At 42.3% G+C, this 23,374-nt stretch overlaps 1 protein-coding gene across 1 annotated transcript in view; it reads left to right on the forward strand.

The window, feature by feature from the left end:
• The window catches only part of ANKEF1 (ankyrin repeat and EF-hand domain containing 1), a 301,953-nt gene that overhangs the window by 271,089 nt on the left and 7,490 nt on the right, over positions 1-23,374 (forward strand). The window contains exon 9 of the mRNA XM_078647084.1: positions 18,354-18,476. Within this exon, the coding sequence (XP_078503210.1) occupies positions 18,354-18,476 (123 nt within the window). The remainder of the gene's footprint in view (positions 1-18,353; positions 18,477-23,374) is intronic.

A 23,374-nucleotide genomic window follows, 5' to 3' on the forward strand; every position in this document is an offset into this window, starting at 1 on the left:
ATCTTGCGTTAGAAGAAGGTGGCTAGAAAGTCGCAGAGTTCTTGTGACGGCGGGATGTCGTTAGAGCTGGAGCTGGGGTTGGCGAGTTCCTTCACGATGTTGAAGAGCTCTTTGCTGTTGTGTGTGTTGTTGTCGATGTGTTCTTTGAAGGAGGTCCTTTTGGCAGTTCTAATGAGTTGGTGGTGCCTGCGGCTGGCATTCTTGAGGGCTGCATGGTTGTCCGGTGTCTGTTCGTGGCGCCACTTCTTCTCGAGTTTTCGGCAGGTCTGCTTGGATGCCTGGAGTTTAGTGGTGAACCAGATGGCCCTTCTGTCGGTGCATCTCTTTGAGGGTTTCTTGATCGGGGCGAGGGTGTTGGCACAGTCGTCGATCCACTGCCTGAGGTTACGGGCGGCGGTGTCGGTGTGGTTGATTGATGGGTCTCGGGCAAGGGTGGTGATTACCTGTTTTTCGGTGACCTTGACCCAATTGCCTTTTGTAACAAGGTTCCAATTTGAGAAGTAATTGGTTATATGTCCTCCTACTCTCTTTTCTTTAACGGTTTTGTATCTGGCTCCTGAGTTACATCATTATCTTCAGGTCTTGTCCTTAGTTTGAGGTCCTTGATTCCTTCATGGCTCTTGCTTTGGGTAATCCGCTGAACGTGGAGGACAGTATTGTTGTTGTTGATATTGATACGGCTGACAATAAGGTTGTAGTGAAACTGATATGGTTGATATCTGTCTGACGTCCTTGTTGTAGAATACCAAGCAATGTAGTAGGGTCAGTATCTGCTTTAAATTGTCTGGAGTGTGTCATCAACGAGTTTTCCAAAGAGTGCTTCTCGGTCATAAGGCATATTGAGTAGTTTGCTTTCACCTCAAGTCTAACAGACTCTGATTTCAGCCATACTTGTCTTTGGAGAATCTACTTCTACTAGTTGTCTAACGCCTTTAGATGCAGTGTTTAAGACACAGCCAGTAATTTTTCGATGATGCCATTTCTCCTTCCAGGAGAATTTTCGACGCCTCTAACTGTTTATCTTCTGGCAGGAACCAAATAAACGCTTTGATGTCCAACCACATCTGTCGATCATAACCTCCAAGAATGGCTAGGGCATTAGCTGTTCTTACTGTGGTTGACGCTATGATTGAACACCTCTTGCCTATACTATTGAGGTGTCTCCTTACCTGATCTGAGGAGTAGTTCATGGTGCAGATGGATTTCTTGAACAGCATTGAGCAGCTTGCATTACTACGGACTCAGCTTTAGGATGTCCAATAAGACAAGCTACAGTGTTGTCTGGTGCCTATATTTTGTGTCCAGACGAGGGTTGACTGCTGACACATTTGCTGGGTTTTTCATTACTTTAATTCCCTCATTCCAGATGAAGTCTATTATGGGAATTGCTTTCACTGACTTTCACAATGGTTCTTTTAATGCTATAAAGAAAACTGTCATTTTATTGAACTGGAATAGGAATATCAGATCTTTTGAATGATCTTTCCAAAACAGCATGAAACTGCTTTGTTGTCGGGTGGTGAGTCAGCCTGTTTAGGATCAAGTGGAGGGGTGATGCGAGGTAAATAGTCATCTCATTCTGATCCCATTCTGATCCCTTTTCCTCGTCGTCCTGCGCCTCCACTTCCCCTCTGTCATCATCTGAATATACATCTTCACGTGTATAGTGGGATAGTTTTACTTGCAGCGTTTGAGATTTTGGACGTGTAACCCTGTGAGAGGTTCTAGGTGTTGATGGCTGAACCTCGGGAGAACGTGGTACCAAATGTTAGTGGTGGGGACTTCTAAACCTTTGGTAGTAATCTGCTAGCATACATCCGAAGTCTCTAACCAGTGCTCTAGGAACTTGCATCATCTCTTCTTGATATGTATATTCTTGCTTGAATGCTGCATTTTCGCGAAAATATTAAGGGGTGTCACTTTGTTTAACTCCTGGGTGTTCTGAGGAGGGAAGTATTTACCCTCTAAGTAGTCATCATCTTGATATTTAACATGTAGTTCATTTTCACTTTATGCTGGACAAAATGGTCCAACATCATCATCCTCATCATTGTTAGATTCCTCCATATCTATGATGACTTGGTGGTAAAAGTGACACTTTACTATGTGATATATATGTTCGAGTATTAAGGGCATAGGAATGCACTTTTCTGAAATCAGGATTATTTTTTGTATCATCATTGGTGTCGCAGATGATTTTCTAATTAACAGCTTGACAGTGAGCGAGCAGAATGTTGTCGTCTGTAAAGAAGTTGCCTTTGATGGCGTTAAAGTTGCCACTGTCATTGTGGACAACTCCGTAGTCATAGTCACTTTGGTGTCCACTGTGTTTTTAAAAACACCTGCTTTGGTAAGGATAATGCCAAATAATACCAGATGGTTATCGTTGATAGTTTTACTGTCTTTGATTGTTTGTTCAACATTAACAATTCTGTCAAAAATGGTTTTTTAAACGGAATCAAAGTCTTACTTGATGGAGTTGTAGGCTCAGAGTGAATTTTAAAGAATCCTCTTCTTTGGAGTGCTTTGAAGATGGGCTTCTCTCTTCAGAAAGTCTGTGATTACTCTTTTTTCAAAGTCTTTTTAGGAAGCTCCTCAGTTTTGCGATGTTGTGATGAATGACCCTCTGAGCCCTCTCTCTTTGGAGACTTTCTGGAGGATTCTGTGGTACTTTCAACTTTCTTCACTGGAGATCGATGTGTCTTTGGTCTTGAGCTTTTGAAGCCACAACAGTAACCTTCCTTCTCTATCCTTCAACATCTTCAAAGAGAAAGTGTGACTGATTATGCAGTCTTTAACTTTGTGTGAAGGATATAAGCAATATCTGCCTTCCTTTTGGGGATCTTCTGAATAAAGTATTTTCTTTCCTCATGAGCCACAAAGCCTGAAAAAGGCTCTTTTTGTGAGGTGTCTAACACAATGGTTTGTCAGAATCTCTGTTGTCAGAATTAGAGAGAAAAGAATCTCCAAATATTACTTGCTGTTGGAGTTGAAATCCTGATAGTTAGCCTCTTAACTGAAGAAAATTGAGCAGAGCTCAAGGAGGCTTCCATCACACAACATGCGGTTGAAAATCTGAAGTATAGTAGCCGATGAGAGGAGTGGTTAACAGAGTTCTGCAGCCTGATTGGCTGAAGTTTAGTTCGTTTTTAAAGGATGTGAATTGGTTGGTAAATATGTTATTTTACAGCCAATTGGTTATATGGGTAGCACACTAATGCTTTATAAATATACAGTGGGACTCCCACTTCGACGACGGGGAAAGATTCAAGAATGTGAATCTATTAAACATCCAATACTGGAGAATATATAGTTTCTAACAATTTTTTTGCTCTAGTTTACAGTTCTGAGGGGATCTACAATGTAAATGAATTACCAATATTGCATAAGCCAACTACAAGAGTATTTGAGTGTAGTTTCTTGCTGCCTCAAAAAATGGACAGATTAACAGCCAGTTGCACAAATCGTCAGTAACCCCCATATCAAATCTCTGATTGAGCCCCAGTGATTAAAATTTGTTAAAGTGTTACGCCCAGTATCATCTTCAAAGTTGCTTGCATTTGTATGCAACAGGTAGCGATGTTAAGGGCCTATTAATGCTGAGTTAGCAAAATCAGAAATATCTTGCTCAATGTATAGCTAAAACAGCTTGAAATGAATGTGTCTTATTCAATATTTTAAGATTAGTTATATGCAAGATCTACCTATTATTTTGACATTGTGTGAGAAAATTGATGTTCATATTTTTGAGCCGAATCCAACATGCGGTCAAAATTTGCCTCAATTAGCCGCTTTTATGCCTGGACAGTCAATTTTCTGCATACAATGTGAATCATTTAAAGACTGTGCCCATCATACCGATTCTTTCTATGACGATTTCTATAAAAGTGGGATGTTTTACGCTATCAAAAGCTGCTGACAGGTCTAGGACAATGAAGAGTTAGGTGTTGCCTTTACTAAATTTGCATAGTGCATCACGGACTGTTTTCAGCATTACCATTTCGGTGCTGTATTAAGATCTGATATCAGATCCAAGTCATTTTCGTCTACAATCTGTCTGAGCTTCCTTGCCACAAAGTTTTCAAAGAACTTTGCAAGGAATGATTTATTTGACAGTGGGCTGGCATTTATTCGCCTCTTCTGGGTCTGCACCTGGCTTTTTAGGGAATAGACAGATCTGGACTATTTTTAGACAATTCAGAACTGCTCTTTGGGACAGAGAGGCATTAGTCAGGTTAGACTAGTAAGTACTCATATTTCTTCAAAAAAGTGGAGGAGAAAGACTCACAGAAATGAGTGCATGATTTGGTCTTGGTGATATTTGACAGTCACGTTGGGGAAATAGCACTGAAAGATGACCAGGTATATTTTAATTTCTAGAGTGTTTTTATTTAGTTTTTTTAAATCATTTTTATTGCATCTTACTTCACAAGTCCGAGCAATCAAAGCTTTATTACTTCATTTTTGCCAAATAATTATACAGACATTATCACATCACATTCAAAAGCCTCCTGTATTTAAGCATCCATTTGTGTACTATCATCCTCGACATAAGACATATAATCCTGATACATTGTACTTATGTTGTGCTGGGCGGATTCCCTTAACCCCTTTGCTGCTGGCAATGGCCAACGGCCATTGCGCGCACTACCTTCGTAGTGCTGCGCACATCTGTTGGCAGACGCTGCCCGCCCACTGTGCTAAACTGCCGCACCGCGACGAAATTGCCGCAGCGGTTAGGTGGTTAAAGGTCGATAGAGAGACACAAGGATTGTAGAGATCTCTTGCTCCTTATTATACTCACGTTTATGAAGGAGATAGTCCTTAACTTGGAGATATTTTTAAAAAGACAGCTGCAGAAGCCCAAATATTTCTTGAAGTGAAGTAAAAGAACGTAGCCCCTGTGTGACGTATAACTGGCCCAAATTATGTAGGCCCATATTCCCCCAGGCTTGCCCCACACTATCGTGGAATATGTTAGGAAGTGATGGATTTCCTCACAGTGGAGTACGAGAATTAACATTTGGTAAAGAAAACTTAATGCAGATTTCGCACTAAACCGACCCACATCCCTTATCACCTTGAATCTAACTCTCTTGAAATAGTTAGGGTCAACTAATGTTTGCATTGCATACCTAATATCTAAACCCAGCTAATTGATACTCAACTGCAATTGCCCCAGGTTTACTCCCAGTCAATAAACTTTTGATCCGACCCATGAACGAAGCCCAAAAATACAATCTGAAATCCGGCAATTCGAATCCTCCCTGCTCATAAGGGAGTTTTATTTACCCAATAGCTCGTCTAGCCCTCCTGTACCCACATATAAACTACCAATTGCCCCCTCAAGACGTTTAAAAAAAATCAGGAACCCGTAATGTTATAGAGCGAAATAGATAAATAAATGTTGCTAAAAATATTAATTTTAATGATATTGCATCGTCCCACGATACTTAAGGGAAGCCGATGCCATTGCCATAGCTTAGTAATAACTATCTTTAAAAGCGGCTCATAATTAAATGCAACAACATTTTCCACCTGACTGCTAAGTCTTATGCCAAGATAGGTGGCAGTATCCGTAATTCCCATTAAAGGGTAGATGTTTTACAATTTAGAATTATTTGCGTTTTCAAGAGATTGAGCTTATTCCCCAAAAATGCACCAAATTTTTCTGCCTCAGTAGATATAAGATCGATAGCTATACTTGGGTTAATAGCATAAACTGCTATATCGTCTGCATAAGCATTTACTTTTAGCTCAGTGCTATTTAATCTAACTGGCTGTGTGCCCTGGTTCATCACCAGGTGCCTTATGTAAGGCTCTATATACAGAGCAAACATCAGAGGGGAGAGTGGGCACCCCTGATACGTGCCCCTAAATCTAGAAAACAAAGTAGAGAACTTACCAGCCTTTCAGAATTTTAGCCACAGAATTCTTATACAACATCTGCACTAATGCTATATATCTATCACCAATTCCAAATGCCCCCATGGTCATCCGGAGTGACTCCCAGGTGACACAGTCAGATTCCTTCTCAGCATCCAGCATTATCATGACCATTCGGTCCTTAGTTTTGTTAGCGACATCAAATGCTGCAATTGTAGTGCTAGTACCCATGTTGTTGTATAGAGACCAAATCATGCATAAGAGGGGCAAGGCGTGCAGCTAAGATTTTAGAGTAAATCTTTGCATCCACATTCATCAAAAATATCGGATGATAAGACCCCCTATATTCAGCTGGTTTGCCCATACCAGACTACAATATTAGTCACCCTCCATGAGACTGGGGCTTCTTCCCGCTGTAGATATAATTTAACAATTCTATAAATTCTGGGGTGAGAACGTCCATAAACACTTTATAGAATTCTAGAGGAATGGTGTCCTGTCCTGCATATTTTCCAGATGACAGAGCGAGATAGCTGCCTCAACCTCCCCTAGCCCAACATGCGCTTCTAACATGGAGCTTTGCTGAGAATCTAGCTAAGGAATCCCACTTTCCCCAAAATAGTTTACCAGAGTCTGCTGGTAAATACTATTAGGCTTATTATAAACCTTTTGATAAAAAGCGGCAAATTGCTCAGCTATTAATTGTGGGCAAGTATAGCTACCTCCATCATCCTCCAAAATGCACATAAAAATGCATTCCTTTTTAGCATCTATCTGATGCACAAGGAGGCGTCCCACTTTTTCACCATATTCATATTGACAAGTCTTATACTTCTGATAGCTTACCGCCGCGTTCTCCATTACCCCACGTTTTCGCATTTGCCGCCTTTAATTTAGCCTAAGATGTACAGTCTGTTCGAAAGGGTGATGAGTAAGGATTGCCTGGGCATGTCCAACTCTAAATTGGAGCATTCCTGTTGACATTGAGCTAATTCCAGTTGCTTACACTTATTATGATTTAAAATAAACTGAAGTGGCCCATTCGATAGCAACTTAAGTGGTGCCCTTATTGATACCTATGAATTCAACCAATCCACTTTTTAAATACTAATGATATTCCAGATTGGTTAGTAAATAACTGAGAAATGAAAATGACCATTAAACTCTTGACCCTACTTGCAGGATATGCAGTGTCAATATTATGGCATTGTGATCAGATATAATCGTGGGACATATCTCGATATACACCCCTTTTAGCATCTGCCCTTTTACCATTATCATCTCAATTCGTGAATATTGCCTGTGGGGAGAGTAATAGTAGATGTAACCTGGCAATTGGTGACATAGAATTCTCCATGCATCATGTAGCCCATATAGCTTCTTCAATTTCACAATTGAGGCTTTAGTCATCTGAATGTTAGCGTGGCGAATATTGCAGTCCATAACACAATTAAAATCTCCCATTATAATCAATTACCCGGCACAATCCAGCAATTCTATACTTAAAAAATCAAACATACCTGGTTCATCCATATAGGGTGGGGAAGCACACAATTATTATTTAAAAATTCATAAACTTCATGTGATCTTAATCCGTTTAGGTGCAAATGGGGTGACGCCCTCTGACTTTAAGGCGTATGTAGAAAACTACTAAAGAAATGCTAGATGACTCTCCCCTAGCTTCCCCTTGTTGCACTCTGAGAGGGTTGCAGGACACTTTTCAAGAAAATATAATGGTGCTTTCAATGAATCGGTTTGTTTCTTTTTGCTTTCGTTGACTTTTATTGACTTCTTGTTAAATCACAATGTTAATCGTCACATGTGCATTTAAACGTATTCCTTCAAAAACAAATTCTCTTTTATTTGCAGTGAATTAGGACATTGCCATATTACTATTCCCAATGCATTTTGGGATTAACCCTTCATCAGGGGAGTCATTACTCTAGTCAATGTCTTTCAGTAGATTAAGTACAATAAGCCTCCAGTTCTTACAATGAATTTCGGCACTGTCAGTTAAATATAGATATCACGGTGTCTATATTCTTGCCGGTGTTTAAGGAGTTCAATCCAGTCAAGTATTAGCTAGAATCGGGCCGCAGTGTAACTTCCCCCATATAGGGACCATTTACAGCACAAGTGGTATATTTCTCAGTATTGATCATCAACTGAGCCATAGCCCACCTCCCCCTGCTGTCTGAGGAGGTTTTAATCATTGTAGCTACTAAGCCATTAGATTTCATTATAGCCACACTACGTATAGACACAGTCTAAGAATAAAATGCAATCATACCCCAATTTTTTTAATACCTGCCAATCTTTATATGCCATGTGGGTTTCAGTCATGCCCCAAAAATGTGGTTTATAAACTGCAAGTTCCTCTCGAACTAACTGCCTTTTACGGGGTTGGTTTAACCCAGCGACATTCCAACACATACATTTCAAACTAGACATTATATAATTCTAAAATCCACAAATACTTCCCTGCCTTTGATATCAGCCTGCCCCACTAACATTGCATTACATTTGATGTGAAATTTCTGATTGATCTAACTTTTAAACCTCGACACCCCCTGAGTGTGCAATAGTAATACATCCCAACGATCTCCCACTCCCTCCCATCAAAGACCTCCCCACCCCATGCCTGGAAAAGGAATCACCTATCCCCTTTGCTCCCAGCTGATGTGGCAGTCACCTGGGAGCATCCCTCCCAGGAACCCCACCAACTCACATTTCCGCTATAGAAGTTACTTCACAAGCCCTCAGAAATCTTTCATTGTTCACTGAAAAAGCTACCGTACATTACACTTCTGATTGAGTACTTAACTTAAAGTCCTATCTACAAGACCGTAGCCCTAACGCCATTGACTCAGAGATTTAAATACTTCCAGCTCTGAATGGACATTTTGCCGGTGTCCATCTTTGATAACTTTTAGAAGTGCAGGCTCTTACAGAAATACATGTGACCCGACTGCCTTGAACAGATTGATTAGCTGGCGCATTTTCCAGCGATGATCCAGTGTGGTCTTACATAAGTCACACTGGACAAAGATGGACATTGAGTCTAGTTTCAGAGGAGCAGCAAGGCGTGCTTTAAAGTAAATGGCCTGTCTCAACAGGAAATTACCAACAAAAATAATAATGGGGCGGGGTGCAGTAGTTGTGTCTGTACAACTTGCTTTATAACTAACAGTAGTCTATGAGCCCACTGAATCTGAGAGTCCATATCCCTATCTGATAACTCCAGGAGTGCCTTCTGTAATAAGTTGACCACAAATGTTCTGGGATCATTGCCCTCTCTCCCCTCCGGCACACCGGAAAGCCTTAAATTATTATATCGTTGTCTGTTTTTCAGATCTTCTATTTTACTCTGGAGAAGCGCCGTATGACTCTCCTGCTCTCGAACTGTTTTAACAGTCACAGACTCAACTTCTTTCACACCTACCACTCATTGTTGACGTTCAGTCATCTCAGACAGAGTGCGGCAACCTTGCTGGTGACTTCTGAGAGAACCTGGTGCATTGCTGCATTGTCCGCCTTCACCTGTGAATAATGGTCCAGAGCCTCCGTCCACTGTATCTGAAGAAAGTGAAGGATTGTTGACAGAGTAGTGCCTAGCGTATCCGCATAGTTAGCTTGGTTTGAAAAAGTAGCGTCAGATCCAGCCACACAATGCGAGGGGACACCGAGTGAGTCTGCATTGTTGCCTAATCTGTGAGCGATATTTGAACCAGAGCTTGGGCTACTTCCATTTTAAATTTGTTCATCCTCCCTGAGCAGTGATGATTGAAATTGTAAAACAGTGCCAATATTGGACATCCGCGAGATCAGATCTTTAACCTTGCCTTTGGAGGTAACCTATTTACGCAAAGGGCTGTCCTTAGAAGCAGTTTCTGGGCAGGTGAGACCGTTTGATCCACTTGAGTATCAATGTACTGGTTGTATCCCTTTTTATAAGTCCTTTAATGACTTTAGCTCTGGCTTGTTTCTTACCAGGGATATTACTATCCAAGTGCCTCAATTAGCCGCTTTTATGCCTGGACAGTCAATTTTCTGCATACAATGTGAATCATTTAAAGACTGTGCCCATCATACCGATTCTTTCTATGACGATTTCTATAAAAGTGGGATGTTTTACGCTATCAAAAGCTGCTGACAGGTCTAGGACAATGAAGAGTTAGGTGTTGCCTTTACTAAATTTGCATAGTGCATCACGGACTGTTTTCAGCATTACCATTTCGGTGCTGTATTAAGATCTGATATCAGATCCAAGTCATTTTCGTCTACAATCTGTCTGAGCTTCCTTGCCACAAAGTTTTCAAAGAACTTTGCAAGGAATGATTTATTTGACAGTGGGCTGGCATTTATTCGCCTCTTCTGGGTCTGCACCTGGCTTTTTAGGGAATAGACAGATCTGGACTATTTTTAGACAATTCAGAACTGCTCTTTGGGACAGAGAGGCATTAGTCAGGTTAGACTAGTAAGTACTCATATTTCTTCAAAAAAGTGGAGGAGAAAGACTCACAGAAATGAGTGCATGATTTGGTCTTGGTGATATTTGACAGTCACGTTGGGGAAATAGCACTGAAAGATGACCAGGTATATTTTAATTTCTAGAGTGTTTTTATTTAGTTTTTTTAAATCATTTTTATTGCATCTTACTTCACAAGTCCGAGCAATCAAAGCTTTATTACTTCATTTTTGCCAAATAATTATACAGACATTATCACATCACATTCAAAAGCCTCCTGTATTTAAGCATCCATTTGTGTACTATCATCCTCGACATAAGACATATAATCCTGATACATTGTACTTATGTTGTGCTGGGCGGATTCCCTTAACCCCTTTGCTGCTGGCAATGGCCAACGGCCATTGCGCGCACTACCTTCGTAGTGCTGCGCACATCTGTTGGCAGACGCTGCCCGCCCACTGTGCTAAACTGCCGCACCGCGACGAAATTGCCGCAGCGGTTAGGTGGTTAAAGGTCGATAGAGAGACACAAGGATTGTAGAGATCTCTTGCTCCTTATTATACTCACGTTTATGAAGGAGATAGTCCTTAACTTGGAGATATTTTTAAAAAGACAGCTGCAGAAGCCCAAATATTTCTTGAAGTGAAGTAAAAGAACGTAGCCCCTGTGTGACGTATAACTGGCCCAAATTATGTAGGCCCATATTCCCCCAGGCTTGCCCCACACTATCGTGGAATATGTTAGGAAGTGATGGATTTCCTCACAGTGGAGTACGAGAATTAACATTTGGTAAAGAAAACTTAATGCAGATTTCGCACTAAACCGACCCACATCCCTTATCACCTTGAATCTAACTCTCTTGAAATAGTTAGGGTCAACTAATGTTTGCATTGCATACCTAATATCTAAACCCAGCTAATTGATACTCAACTGCAATCGCCCCAGGTTTACTCCCAGTCAATAAACTTTTGATCCGACCCATGAACGAAGCCCAAAAATACAATCTGAAATCCGGCAACTTGAATCCTCCCTGCTCATAAGGGAGTTTTATTTACCCAATAGCTCGTCTAGCCCTCCTGTACCCACATATAAACTACCAATTGCCCCCTCAAGACGTTTAAAAAAAATCAGGAACCCGTAATGTTATAGAGCGAAATAGATAAATAAATGTTGCTAAAAATATTAATTTTAATGATATTGCATTGTCCCACGATACTTAAGGGAAGCCGATGCCATTGCCATAGCTTAGTAATAACTATCTTTAAAAGCGGCTCATAATTAAATGCAACAACATTTTCCACCTGACTGCTAAGTCTTATGCCAAGATAGGTGGCAGTATCCGTAATTCCCATTAAAGGGTAGATGTTTTACAATTTAGAATTATTTACGTTTTCAAGAGATTGAGCTTATTCCCCAAAAATGCACCAAATTTTTCTGCCTCAGTAGATAGAAGATCGATAGCTATACTTGGGTTAATAGCATAAACTGCTATATCGTCTGCATAAGCATTTACTTTTAGCTCAGTGCTATTTAATCTAACTGGCTGTGTGCCCTGGTTCATCACCAGGTGCCTTATGTAAGGCTCTATATACAGAGCAAACATCAGACGGGAGAGTGGGCACCCCTGATACGTGCCCCTAAATCTAGAAAACAAAGTAGAGAACTTACCAGCCTTTCAGAATTTTAGCCACAGAATTCTTATACAACATCTGCACTAATGCTATATATCTATCACCAATTCCAAATGCCCCCATGGTCATCCGGAGTGACTCCCAGGTGACACAGTCAGATTCCTTCTCAGCATCCAGCATTATCATGACCATTCGGTCCTTAGTTTTGTTAGCGACATCAAATGCTGCAATTGTAGTGCTAGTACCCATGTTGTTGTATAGAGACCAAATCATGCATAAGAGGGGCAAGGCGTGCAGCTAAGATTTTAGAGTAAATCTTTGCATCCACATTCATCAAAAATATCGGGTGATAAGACCCCCTATAATCAGCTGGTTTGCCCATACCAGACTACAATATTAGTCACCCTCCATGAGACTGGGGCTTCTTCCCGCTGTAGATATAATTTAACAATTCTATAAATTCTGGGGTGAGAACGTCCATAAACACTTTATAGAATTCTAGAGGAATGGTGTCCTGTCCTGCATATTTTCCAGATGACAGAACGAGATAGCTGCCTCAACCTCCCCTAGCCCAACATGCGCTTCTAACATGGAGCTTTGCTGAGAATCTAGCTAAGGAATCCCACTTTCCCCAAAATAGTTTACCAGAGTCTGCTGGTAAATACTATTAGGCTTATTATAAACCTTTTGATAAAAAGCGGCAAATTGCTCAGCTATTAATTGTGGGCAAGTATAGCTACCTCCATCATCCTCCAAAATGCACATAAAAATGCATACCTTTTTAGCATCTATCTGATGCACAAGGAGGCGTCCCACTTTTTCACCATATTCATATTGACAAGTCTTATACTTCTGATAGCTTACCGCCGCGTTCTCCATTACCCCACGTTTTCGCATTTGCCGCCTTTAATTTAGCCTAAGATGTACAGTCTGTTCGAAAGGGTGATGAGTAAGGATTGCCTGGGCATGTCCAACTCTAAATTGGAGCATTCCTGTTGACATTGAGCTAATTCCAGTTGCTTACACTTATTATGATTTAAAATAAACTGAAGTGGCCCATTCGATAGCAACTTAAGTGGTGCCCTTATTGATACCTATGAATTCAACCAATCCACTTTTTAAATACTAATGATGTTCCAGATTGGTTAGTAAATAACTGAGAAATGAAAATGACCATTAAACTCTTGACCCTACTTGCAGGATATGCAGTGTCAATATTATGGCATTGTGATCAGATATAATCGTGGGACATATCTCGATATACACCCCTTTTAGCATCTGCCCTTTTACCATTCTCATCTCAATTCGTGAATATTGCCTGTGGGGAGAGTAATAGTAGATGTAACCTGGCAATTGGTGACATAGAATTCTCCATGCATCATGTAGCCCATATAGCTTCTTCAATTTCACAATTGAGGCTTTAGTCATCTGAATGTTAGCGTGGTGAATATTGCAGTCCATAACACAATTAAAATCTCCCATTATAATCAATTACCCGGCCCAATCCAGCAATTCTATACTTAAAAAATCAAACATACCTGGTTCATCCATATAGGGTGGGGAAGCACACAATTATTATTTAAAAATTCATAAACTTCATGTGATCTTAATCCGTTTAGGTGCAAATGGGGTGACGCCCTCTGACTTTAAGGCGTATGTAGAAAACTACTAAAGAAATGCTAGATGACTCTCACCTAGCTTCCCCTTGTTGCACTCTGAGAGGGTTGCAGGACACTTTTCAAGAAAATATAATGGTGCTTTCAATGAATCGGTTTGTTTCTTTTTGCTTTCGTTGACTTTTATTGACTTCTTGTTAAATCACTTCTTGTTAAATCACAATGTTAATCGTCACATGTGCATTTAAACATATTCCTTCAAAAACAAATTCTCTTTTATTTGCAGTGAATTAGGACATTGCCATATTACTATTCCCAATGCATTTTGGGATTAACCCTTCATCAGGGGAGTCATTACTCTAGTCAATGTCTTTCAGTAGATTAAGTACAATAAGCCTCCAGTTCTTACAATGAATTTCGGCACTGTCAGTTAAATATAGATATCACGGTGTCTATATTCTTGCCGGTGTTTAAGGAGTTCAATCCAGTCAAGTATTAGCTAGAATCGGGCCGCAGTGTAACTTCCGCCATATAGGGACCATTTACAGCACAAGTGGTATATTTCTCAGTATTGATCATCAACTGAGCCATAGCCCACCTCCCCCTGCTGTCTGAGGAGGTTTTAATCATTGTAGCTACTAAGCCATTAGATTTCATTATAGCCACACTACGTATAGACACAGTCTAAGAATAAAATGCAATCATACCCCAATTTTTTTAATACCTGCCAATCTTTATATGCCATGTGGGTTTCAGTCATGCCCCAAAAATGTGGTTTATAAACTGCAAGTTCCTCTCGAACTAACTGCCTTTTACGGGGTTGGTTTAACCCAGCGACATTCCAACACATACATTTCAAACTAGACATTATATAATTCTAAAATCCACAAATACTTCCCTGCCTTTGATATCAGCCTGCCCCACTAACATTGCATTACATTTGATGTGAAATTTCTGATTGATCTAACTTTTAAACCTCGACACCCCCTGAGTGTGCAATAGTAATACATCCCAACGATCTCCCACTCCCTCCCATCAAAGACCTCCCCACCCCATGCCTGGAAAAGGAATCACCTATCCCCTTTGCTCCCAGCTGATGTGGCAGTCACCTGGGAGCGTCCCTCCCAGGAACCCCACCAACTCACATTTCCGCTATAGAAGTTACTTCACAAGCCCTCAGAAATCTTTCATTGTTCACTGAAAAAGCTACCGTACATTACACTTCTGATTGAGTACTTAACTTAAAGTCCTATCTACAAGACCGTAGCCCTAACGCCATTGACTCAGAGATTTAAATACTTCCAGCTCTGAATGGAAATTTTGCCGGTATCCATCTTTGATAACTTTTAGACGTGCAGGCTCTTACAGAAATACATGTGACCCGACTGCCTTGAACAGATTGATTAGCTGGCGCATTTTCCAGCGCTGATCCAGTGTGGTCTTACATAAGTCACACTGGACAAAGATGGACATTGAGTCTAGTTTCAGAGGAGCAGCAAGGCGTGCTTTAAAGTAAATGGCCTGTCTCAACAGGAAATTACCAACAAAAATAATAATGGGGCGGGGTGCAGTAGTTGTGTCTGTACAACTTGCTTTATAACTAACAGTAGTCTATGAGCCCACTGAATCTGAGAGTCCATATCCCTATCTGATAACTCCAGGAGTGCCTTCTGTAATAAGTTGACCACAAATGTTCTGGGATCATTGCCCTCTCTCCCCTCCGGCACACCGGAAAGCCTTAAATTATTATATCGTTGTCTGTTTTTCAGATCTTCTATTTTACTCTGGAGAAGCGCCGTATGACTCTCCTGCTCTCGAACTGTTTTAACAGTCACAGACTCAACTTCTTTCACACCTACCACTCATTGTTGACGTTCAGTCATCTCAGACAGAGTGCGGCAACCTTGCTGGTGACTTCTGAGAGAACCTGGTGCATTGCTGCATTGTCCGCCTTCACCTGTGAATAATGGTCCAGAGCCTCCGTCCACTGTATCTGAAGAAAGTGAAGGATTGTTGACAGAGTAGTGCCTAGCGTATCCGCATAGTTAGCTTGGTTTGAAAAAGTAGCGTCAGATCCAGCCACACAATGCGAGGGGACACCGAGTGAGTCTGCATTGTTACCTAATCTGTGAGCGATATTTGAACCAGAGCTTGGGCTACTTCCATTTTAAATTTGTTCATCCTCCCTGAGCAGTGATGATTGAAATTGTAAAACAGTGCCAATATTGGACATCCGCGAGATCAGATCTTTAACCTTGCCTTTGGGGGTAACCTATTTACGCAAAGGGCTGTCCTTAGAAGCAGTTTCTGGGCAGGTGAGACCGTTTGATCCACTTGAGTATCAATGTACTGGTTGTATCCCTTTTTATAAGTCCTTTAATGACTTTAGCTCTGGCTTGTTTCTTACCAGGGATATTACTATCCAAGTGCTTGGGAGTCGGGTAGGGTTCAATGCTTACCCCCCCTTCCAGTCTTATGCCACATTCTTTATCCTTATTTTAAATAATTCAACTGCATTAACATTCAAAGCCCCTAAATATCCATACCTCTGATCAGGGGTCCCACAAGTATGTAAAGTAGCAGTTTCCAAACTGTTACCACCGACTTCAGCTTGCTCGGCTATTTCTAATCTCACTACAGATTGTAGTCTGCCATTATCACTGTTTCCCATAGGGCCTTGCCCTGCGTTATCAGAAATGGGCTTAAGAATATGTGTGGTGCCAAATTCAGTAAGAGATAATGAACTCTCCTGGGAAGGTGCTAAAACGCTGACATCAGCATGCTTTTTTAAAGCATCAATTCTATTGCAAGAAACATCTTGCCCCACCTCCAAGATAGTGCCACTTGCCAAATCCATGAAAGGCTCTTCATCAGTCATTCTCTTAGGGCTCTGAATCACATTCAAATGTACTTCCACTATCGTAGAATCCATTACATCTACTTTCCCCTTACTGAGAACCTGCAGCAGACCTGCTACATTGCCAGACTGCAGCAATCTCAGTATGGGTCACCCGATCCAGGAGTCCGATGTTGTGACAGGTGTTGCCTCCTAGGCCAGTTCCTCATCCGTAGTTGCAGCCATACATGGGGCAGTTCAACCCCTGCTTCCTCCCCGTTCCGTGGCCCCGCACGGTGGTTCCATCACAGGGTTTCGCTCTCTCCTGGAGCAAGAGCAGCTCCGCCAGTGAGCCACCTGCACTTGCAGCAGACAGCACCACAGAATAACACTGAGCTGCCATTGCATTGAAAGCAGACTGAGTCCTTGAGACACTACAGCCCCCTCCGTTCAAAGGGTGTCGGGTCCTGGCCGAAATTCACCTGGGTCTGCGAGCAGGGCTGAAACCAACTCTGAATCAGGTAGGCGAGGCAGTATGGTGGGAACCGCTCAAGGGAATGCTCACCGCAGCGGGATCAGCCCGCCATCTTCCTTTCCATCAGAGTGGTTTGTATACTGATTGTACATTGGGAAGGTGGGTCAGGAGGAGGTCTATCTTTTTCAGTTTCTCTTTAAAAAGGATGAACAACTTCTAGTAGCTTTATTGAAACGTGTTTCTGTTGATCTTTGCAGTAGGGATTGCTGACTGGGAATTGCAAACAGCTTTTATGTTTATTTTCCTTGTTTTATTTCAGCTCTTGCAGGTGGATTTAGCCTCAAATATATCATTATTGTTAATATTTTCTTTTATGGTGTAATTTTGCAAGCTCATCGAATTACGGATTTTGCAACATAGATGATATGTGTTTCCAAGGTCTTCTCTTAATTATCATTTCTTTCAAACCCGTATGTGTCATATTTAAAGATACGGTCTGAAACAAGTTCCTTGGTTGCACTTGTTCTAATAGGGTAATTCTTCAATTATACAAAACAAGGCGATAAATGTATATTAAAAGTGGAAGCAAATAAAAATTAAAAGACTGAAAGGGTTCCAAATGCAATACAAAAGGTGAAAGCGTAAGAACATTACAGAATTAATAATTAATGTAATAGTTGATACAACATTTACGCCATTTCAGAAATGTTTGATTAGACAAAGTTATATCATTGCCACAAGTGCCATTGACGTCAATGAAACATCCATCTCTTCATCATCATGAAGTACTTACATGTAGTCACGAAAATCAACTCGTAGTTCCTGCATAGACCTCAAGATGAGCCAAATTTCGATCAATATTTATAACCTCATTAAGGTCGACCAGTGTACATAGCCATTCCTTCCTTATTGGCACCACAAGACCTTCCACCTTCTTGTATTACTTCTTTTGGCTGCAGATAGAGCAAGGGATACAAATGTGACCACCAATTTAGAGATACTGTAAGAGAAGGACAACCCACAAAGGTCCTAAAACAGCTCCACCACCCACAGTGGGTAAAAGTGCAGCATATTTGTATATGCTGCACTTTTACCCACTGTGGGTAAATAGTTTTCAGCTTTAGGGCAGGTCTAGGAAAATGCTGAAGATCAACATCCCTTCCACATTTCAGACATTCATCCAGTATATTCTCAGACAGTTTAATAAGTGTCCTAGGAGTCACCTGTGAAGTGCCAGTAACTGATCATGTTTAATCTTCATTAAATATGGATTGAAGAGAGTTACCATTAGGCAACTGAATGTAAAAGTACTTCTGTCACTATGCATTTTCAAATACAAAATGAACGGATTCAGTAGTTTCTTCTAATTGGTAATTTATTTATTGTAAATAAGAAAACATGCTTGTTATTAATTCCTACAACTCTCCTTTCGCTGCAGCAACCTGTTATACTAAGCCCACTACCGCTTTCCAAGGAAAACCGGAAGAAAAGCGTGGCTTACTTAAGTGACGTGATAGTTGGAGCAGCCAATAAAGTAGACATTTCCTTTGTTCCAAAAACGGTAAGTACTGTAAAAAAAGAAACAATTCAGTGATGAATTAAGTGGGTCTCATTGGATGAGCTATCCGTTACAAAAAGCACAGGTTACATAATTCATTCGCACCATTTCCCTGCTATTGTACACTCTTTAATTAAAATTTTATACCATCAGCTGAAGTGAGTTCAAATTCTGACCGTATTGTAATCCTGGATTGTAACAAGGTCAATAACTGGAAATCACCTCAAAATATGGTGGTATTTCAGAATATAATTGACAAACAGTTCACAGTGCTCCCAGGAACCACTTCCGGCAAATGAGGTCACCACAACTCACAGTCCACGGATTTTGGCCCAGTCAGCACAGTGGTACTGCCCACAGAAGCCCTGCCTTGCATACAGGGTCATTGCCTCACTACCTCACAAAGCTTTGGCCCCTTTCTTCAGGGTAGTATTCCTCCAGCAGCACCTCCTAGCATACGGGTCCAACACCTCGCTATCACGCATGGGCTGTGGCCCAATCAGCAGTGCAGCACGACACATGGCTAACTTCACAGCGGCTGTCACCTGGCATACTGGGGGGGTTGTAAAAAGAGACTAGCTTAAATATGACCAATATTGTTAGGACTCTGATTAGATTTGTCATGGGCACCTCGTTGGTGAGTTCATGAAGCCCTCACCCACCAACCTGGTTGGTGGCATGCTTCATCATCCGGCCCACCCAGTGACACCTAATGTGTCCCGGGTGTGCTGCGACGCCTGATTACAGCGGAGCTGGTATTTTACTGAGAGTGCAGTGTGAGGTGTAAATTGAAGTGTGAGTTAAAACGGCTTGGCGAGGGTCCCAGTACCCGAGGGTAAATTAAATTAAAATTTTTAATAACTGGGCCCCCGTCAGCGGTTAAAATAAGGCTTGGGGATGTTTAAGGGAGGCGAGTTACTACCTCCTACATCCATCAGTTGGTCGACATGTTTCAGCCAGTGCCTTAAACTAAATCTGGCTTTCCTCAGGACCTTTTTAAAATAGAGTGTAGTGCAGGTTAAAAAGGAGTGTAATCCAGGCTGTGTGTTACACTCACTAAGGTGTTTCTCTAAGTGTGAGAGGGGGGGATTCCCTTCTCATATATGCCTGTACCGACAACATTGAAGACATAGACAAAACATGTAAGAAGAGGAGAGTCAAATAGGCGTCTCCGCCACATAGTCATATACATAGAATGCCGAATCTACAGTGCTCAGTGGGTAGACTACAGTCAGCAAAAGTGTAATGGCACTGGTGGTATCATTATTGTGATTATCGCAAATAATTGGGGGTGGTGTCGCTAAAACACGGGTATCACACATATGCATGAGATACAAAGTGTGATGGGGCGTAAGTAAACACTCTTACGCTTAGATTTTGCAGCCAATGCTTCCAGGAGTGAAGCGGTAAGGGGTTGACACTGTAGGAAAATAATGTTGGCCACTGGGAGTTAGAGACCTGTAAGGAGGGAAAAGTGCTTACCCAGAGATTGTTGCTTGGAGGTTGTCATACTCACAGCTTTTCTGGTCAGAGCCTGCCTTGTACCTGTTGCACCGTCCTCGTACTCCGGTAGAAAGAGCTGGAGTTTCTTGTTCGTTTTTATATGCTTGCTAATTGGATTAACTATCTGCACGTGTAGCTGGGAGTAAGAGTAGAAAGACTACCCCGGGTGTGTTCCTAGCTGTCTGCTCATGGGCGGTGGAAAGACACTAGTCTCTAGCACATGCGTGGTGCTGCTTGTGTCTATTGCGCATGAGCAAGGGTGAGACACTAGTTGGTTGAAAGACACTACTCTCTAGCACATGCGCGGGGCTGCATGTGTCTATTGCGCATGAGCGGGGTTGAGACACTAGTTATTAGTGCAAGTGCGCGGTAGAGTATGTGTTGTGTTGAAGTATGCAATCTGCCACTATCAATAGTGCGGGCATGGAACTTCAAGGAGGTGCATTTAGCTCGGGCATAGTGTAATGAATCTTCACAGGTTGCTGTAGGAGCGGGAGGCTATGGCTGAGTATGGCACGATTAGGGGTGGTAGCCTCAGTTGAGTGGGAGTTCATAGGTCAACTGGGTTGGAAGGGTACTAGTAAAGACCTCTGTATAGAGGTTTACGTCAGCATGTGACTGAGTTCCAAGGGATCGCATCGTTCAGGCCATTGATGTGTGAGGAAAGGCGATAGATCCAACGCTGTTCTTTGCTCATCAGTCTTCTTTCATTGTCTAATGCCTGCTCAGGGATTTGTTCGATGACTGTCCATGTGAGGTCATTGGGGGTATGGCCATGGGTGATGAAGTGGTTGGTTAATTTACTGATGTTTTTCTTACACCTAATGGTGCTTCTGTGCTCAGTGACCCTAGTGCGTATTTTGCGGGTGGTCATGCCGATATAGCGGAGACCACAGGAGCAGGTGAGAAGGTAAATCACATTACGTGAATTACAGTTGGTGTGGCTGCATTGTGTCCACACCTTGTTAGGTTCTAGGGTTAGAGTTTTGGTGTGGGTGGTTAAATGACACACACTGCAATCATTGCAGGTGTAGTGTTCAGTTACTTTTGGTAGGCCCCATGCATTCAGAATGGTGTTCGGTTCTTGTGTGTTATGTGTTTTGGGACGGGTGTTAACTAGTTGGTCCTTCAAGTTATTGCTTCTCTTGTAAGCAAAACGCGGTATGTCTGCCCTGCCTGAGTTCAAGATCTTCCAGTTCTTCTTAATGAGTTTGGCTACCTCATTGGAGGCTGTGTTGTACGTATTGACGCAGGTGATAGGTTGTTCCTGCTCCTCTTTAGAACACAGCGTCACTACGTACAACACAGCCTCCAATGAGGTAGCCAAACTCTTACTCCCAGCTACAGGTGCAGTTAGTTAATCCAATTAGCAAGCATATAAAAACGAACAAGAAACTCCAGCTCTTTCTACCGGAGTACGAGGACGGTGCAACAGGTACAAGGCAGGCTCTGACCAGAAAAGCTGTGAGTATGACAACCTCCAAGCAACAATCTCTGGGTAAGCGCTTTTCCCTCCTTACAGGTCTCTAACTCCCAGTGGCCAACATTATTTCCCTACAGGGTCAACCCATTACCGCTTCACTCCTGGAAGCATTGTCTGCAAAATCTAAGCGTAAGAGTGTTTACTTACGCCCCATCACACTTTGTATCTCATGCATATGTGTGATACCCGTGTTTTAGCGACACCACCCCCAATTATTTGCGATAATCACAATAATGGTACCACCAGTGCCATTACACTTTTGCCGACTGTAGTCTACCCACTGAGCACTGTAGATTCGGCATTCTATGTATATGACTATGTGGCGAAGACGCCTATTTGACTCTCCTCTTCTTACATGTTTTGTCTATGTCTTCAATGTTGTCAGTACAGGCATATATGAGAAGGGGATCCCCCCTCTCACACTTAGAGAAACACCTTAGTGAGTGTAACACATAGCCTGGATTACACTCCTTTTTAACCTGCACTACACTCTATTTTAAAAAGGTCCTGAGGAAAGCCAGTTTTAGTTTAAGGCGCTGGCTGAAACATGTCGACCAACTGATGGATGTAGGAGGTAGTAACTCGCCTCCCTTAAACATCCCCAAGCCTTATTTTAACCGCTGACGGGGGCCCAGTTATTAAAAATTAAAATGTAATCTACCCTCGGGTACTGGGACCCTCGCCAAGACCTTTTAACTCACACTTCAATTTACACCTCACACTGCACTCTCAGTTAAATACCAGCTCCGCTGTAATCAGGCGTCGCAGCACACCCGGGACACATTAGGTGTCACTGGGTGGGCCCGATGATGAAGCATGCCACCAACCAGGTTGGTGGGTGAGGGCTTCCTGAACTCACCAACGAGGTGCCCATGACAAATCTAATCCGAGTCCTAACAATATTGGTCATATTTAAGCTAGTCTCTTTTGATAACACATATAAACTATGGGGACTCGGACTAGCTTTCGAGTCCTCTCTCTCTCTCTTGATACGCGCATACTGGGGGGGTTGCCAAATTTGTCCTGCACATGGGCAACAAGCTAATTGGTGCAGCAGTTGTTTCCTCACACCTCGCACAGGGAGTCCACTGGCAGGGCTGGATCTCCCTCCCTCCAATGCAGTCTGCTTCCTCACAGGGCACACCGGTCTAAGCTAGCAGGCAGGCACTGTAGCTCCAGGCTCTAGTGTAGGTGGGCTAGGATTCCCTTGGTGATGTCCCCTCACCCATCAGGGAGACTAGCAGACCTTGACCTGGCCACATGCAGAAGCCTTGCAGAGCTTCCCCTCCTCACACCGCCCATCTGGCTGCTTGCCACATGACTGTTCATGGGGTCTCAACCCCCCTTTCCTATAGTCCATTTCAAGACACCAAATGTGATTTAGGGTCTGAGTCTTTTAAGTTTTTGGGGGGTTCTGCTTCTTTTGAAGTGTCCACTCCTCAGCTCCCTCTTCCTCTTTAAATCAGTCTTTCACAGCAGGAGTATCTCCAAAGTTGATAGTCCCACAATGCAGGCCATGGGAGCGACTAGAGTTCACATCTGGATGTCAGCTACAATTATATGTGCTTTAAATGGGTAGCTGAGAGCCCTCAGGTCTATAATTTATGATTCTCTTATCAGCCCCATCTCCTTCCTAAGATGTGGCCAGGCCCCTCCCATGTGAAGTGTACAGGGGAGGCCTGGTCCTCCCCTCCCAAACATGTGTCCCGCCCAGCTTAAAGGAATACAACAATGCACAAATCTGTCTGGGCAATCTCTCTACCTCCTCTCCATGTTTCACAATGCAGGCCTGGGTCTCCCAAAATTGAACCCAGGGCCCTCCATGTATTGTACCATTCAAAGTCACACGTACACCCAGTGCTTGTATACAGCATACACACACTGCACAGTACTGTATCTTCCATGTATTGTACCA

Source organism: Lissotriton helveticus, chromosome 6, assembly GCF_964261635.1.
Source record: "Lissotriton helveticus chromosome 6, aLisHel1.1, whole genome shotgun sequence".
NCBI classification, from domain to species: Eukaryota; Metazoa; Chordata; class Amphibia; order Caudata; family Salamandridae; genus Lissotriton; species Lissotriton helveticus.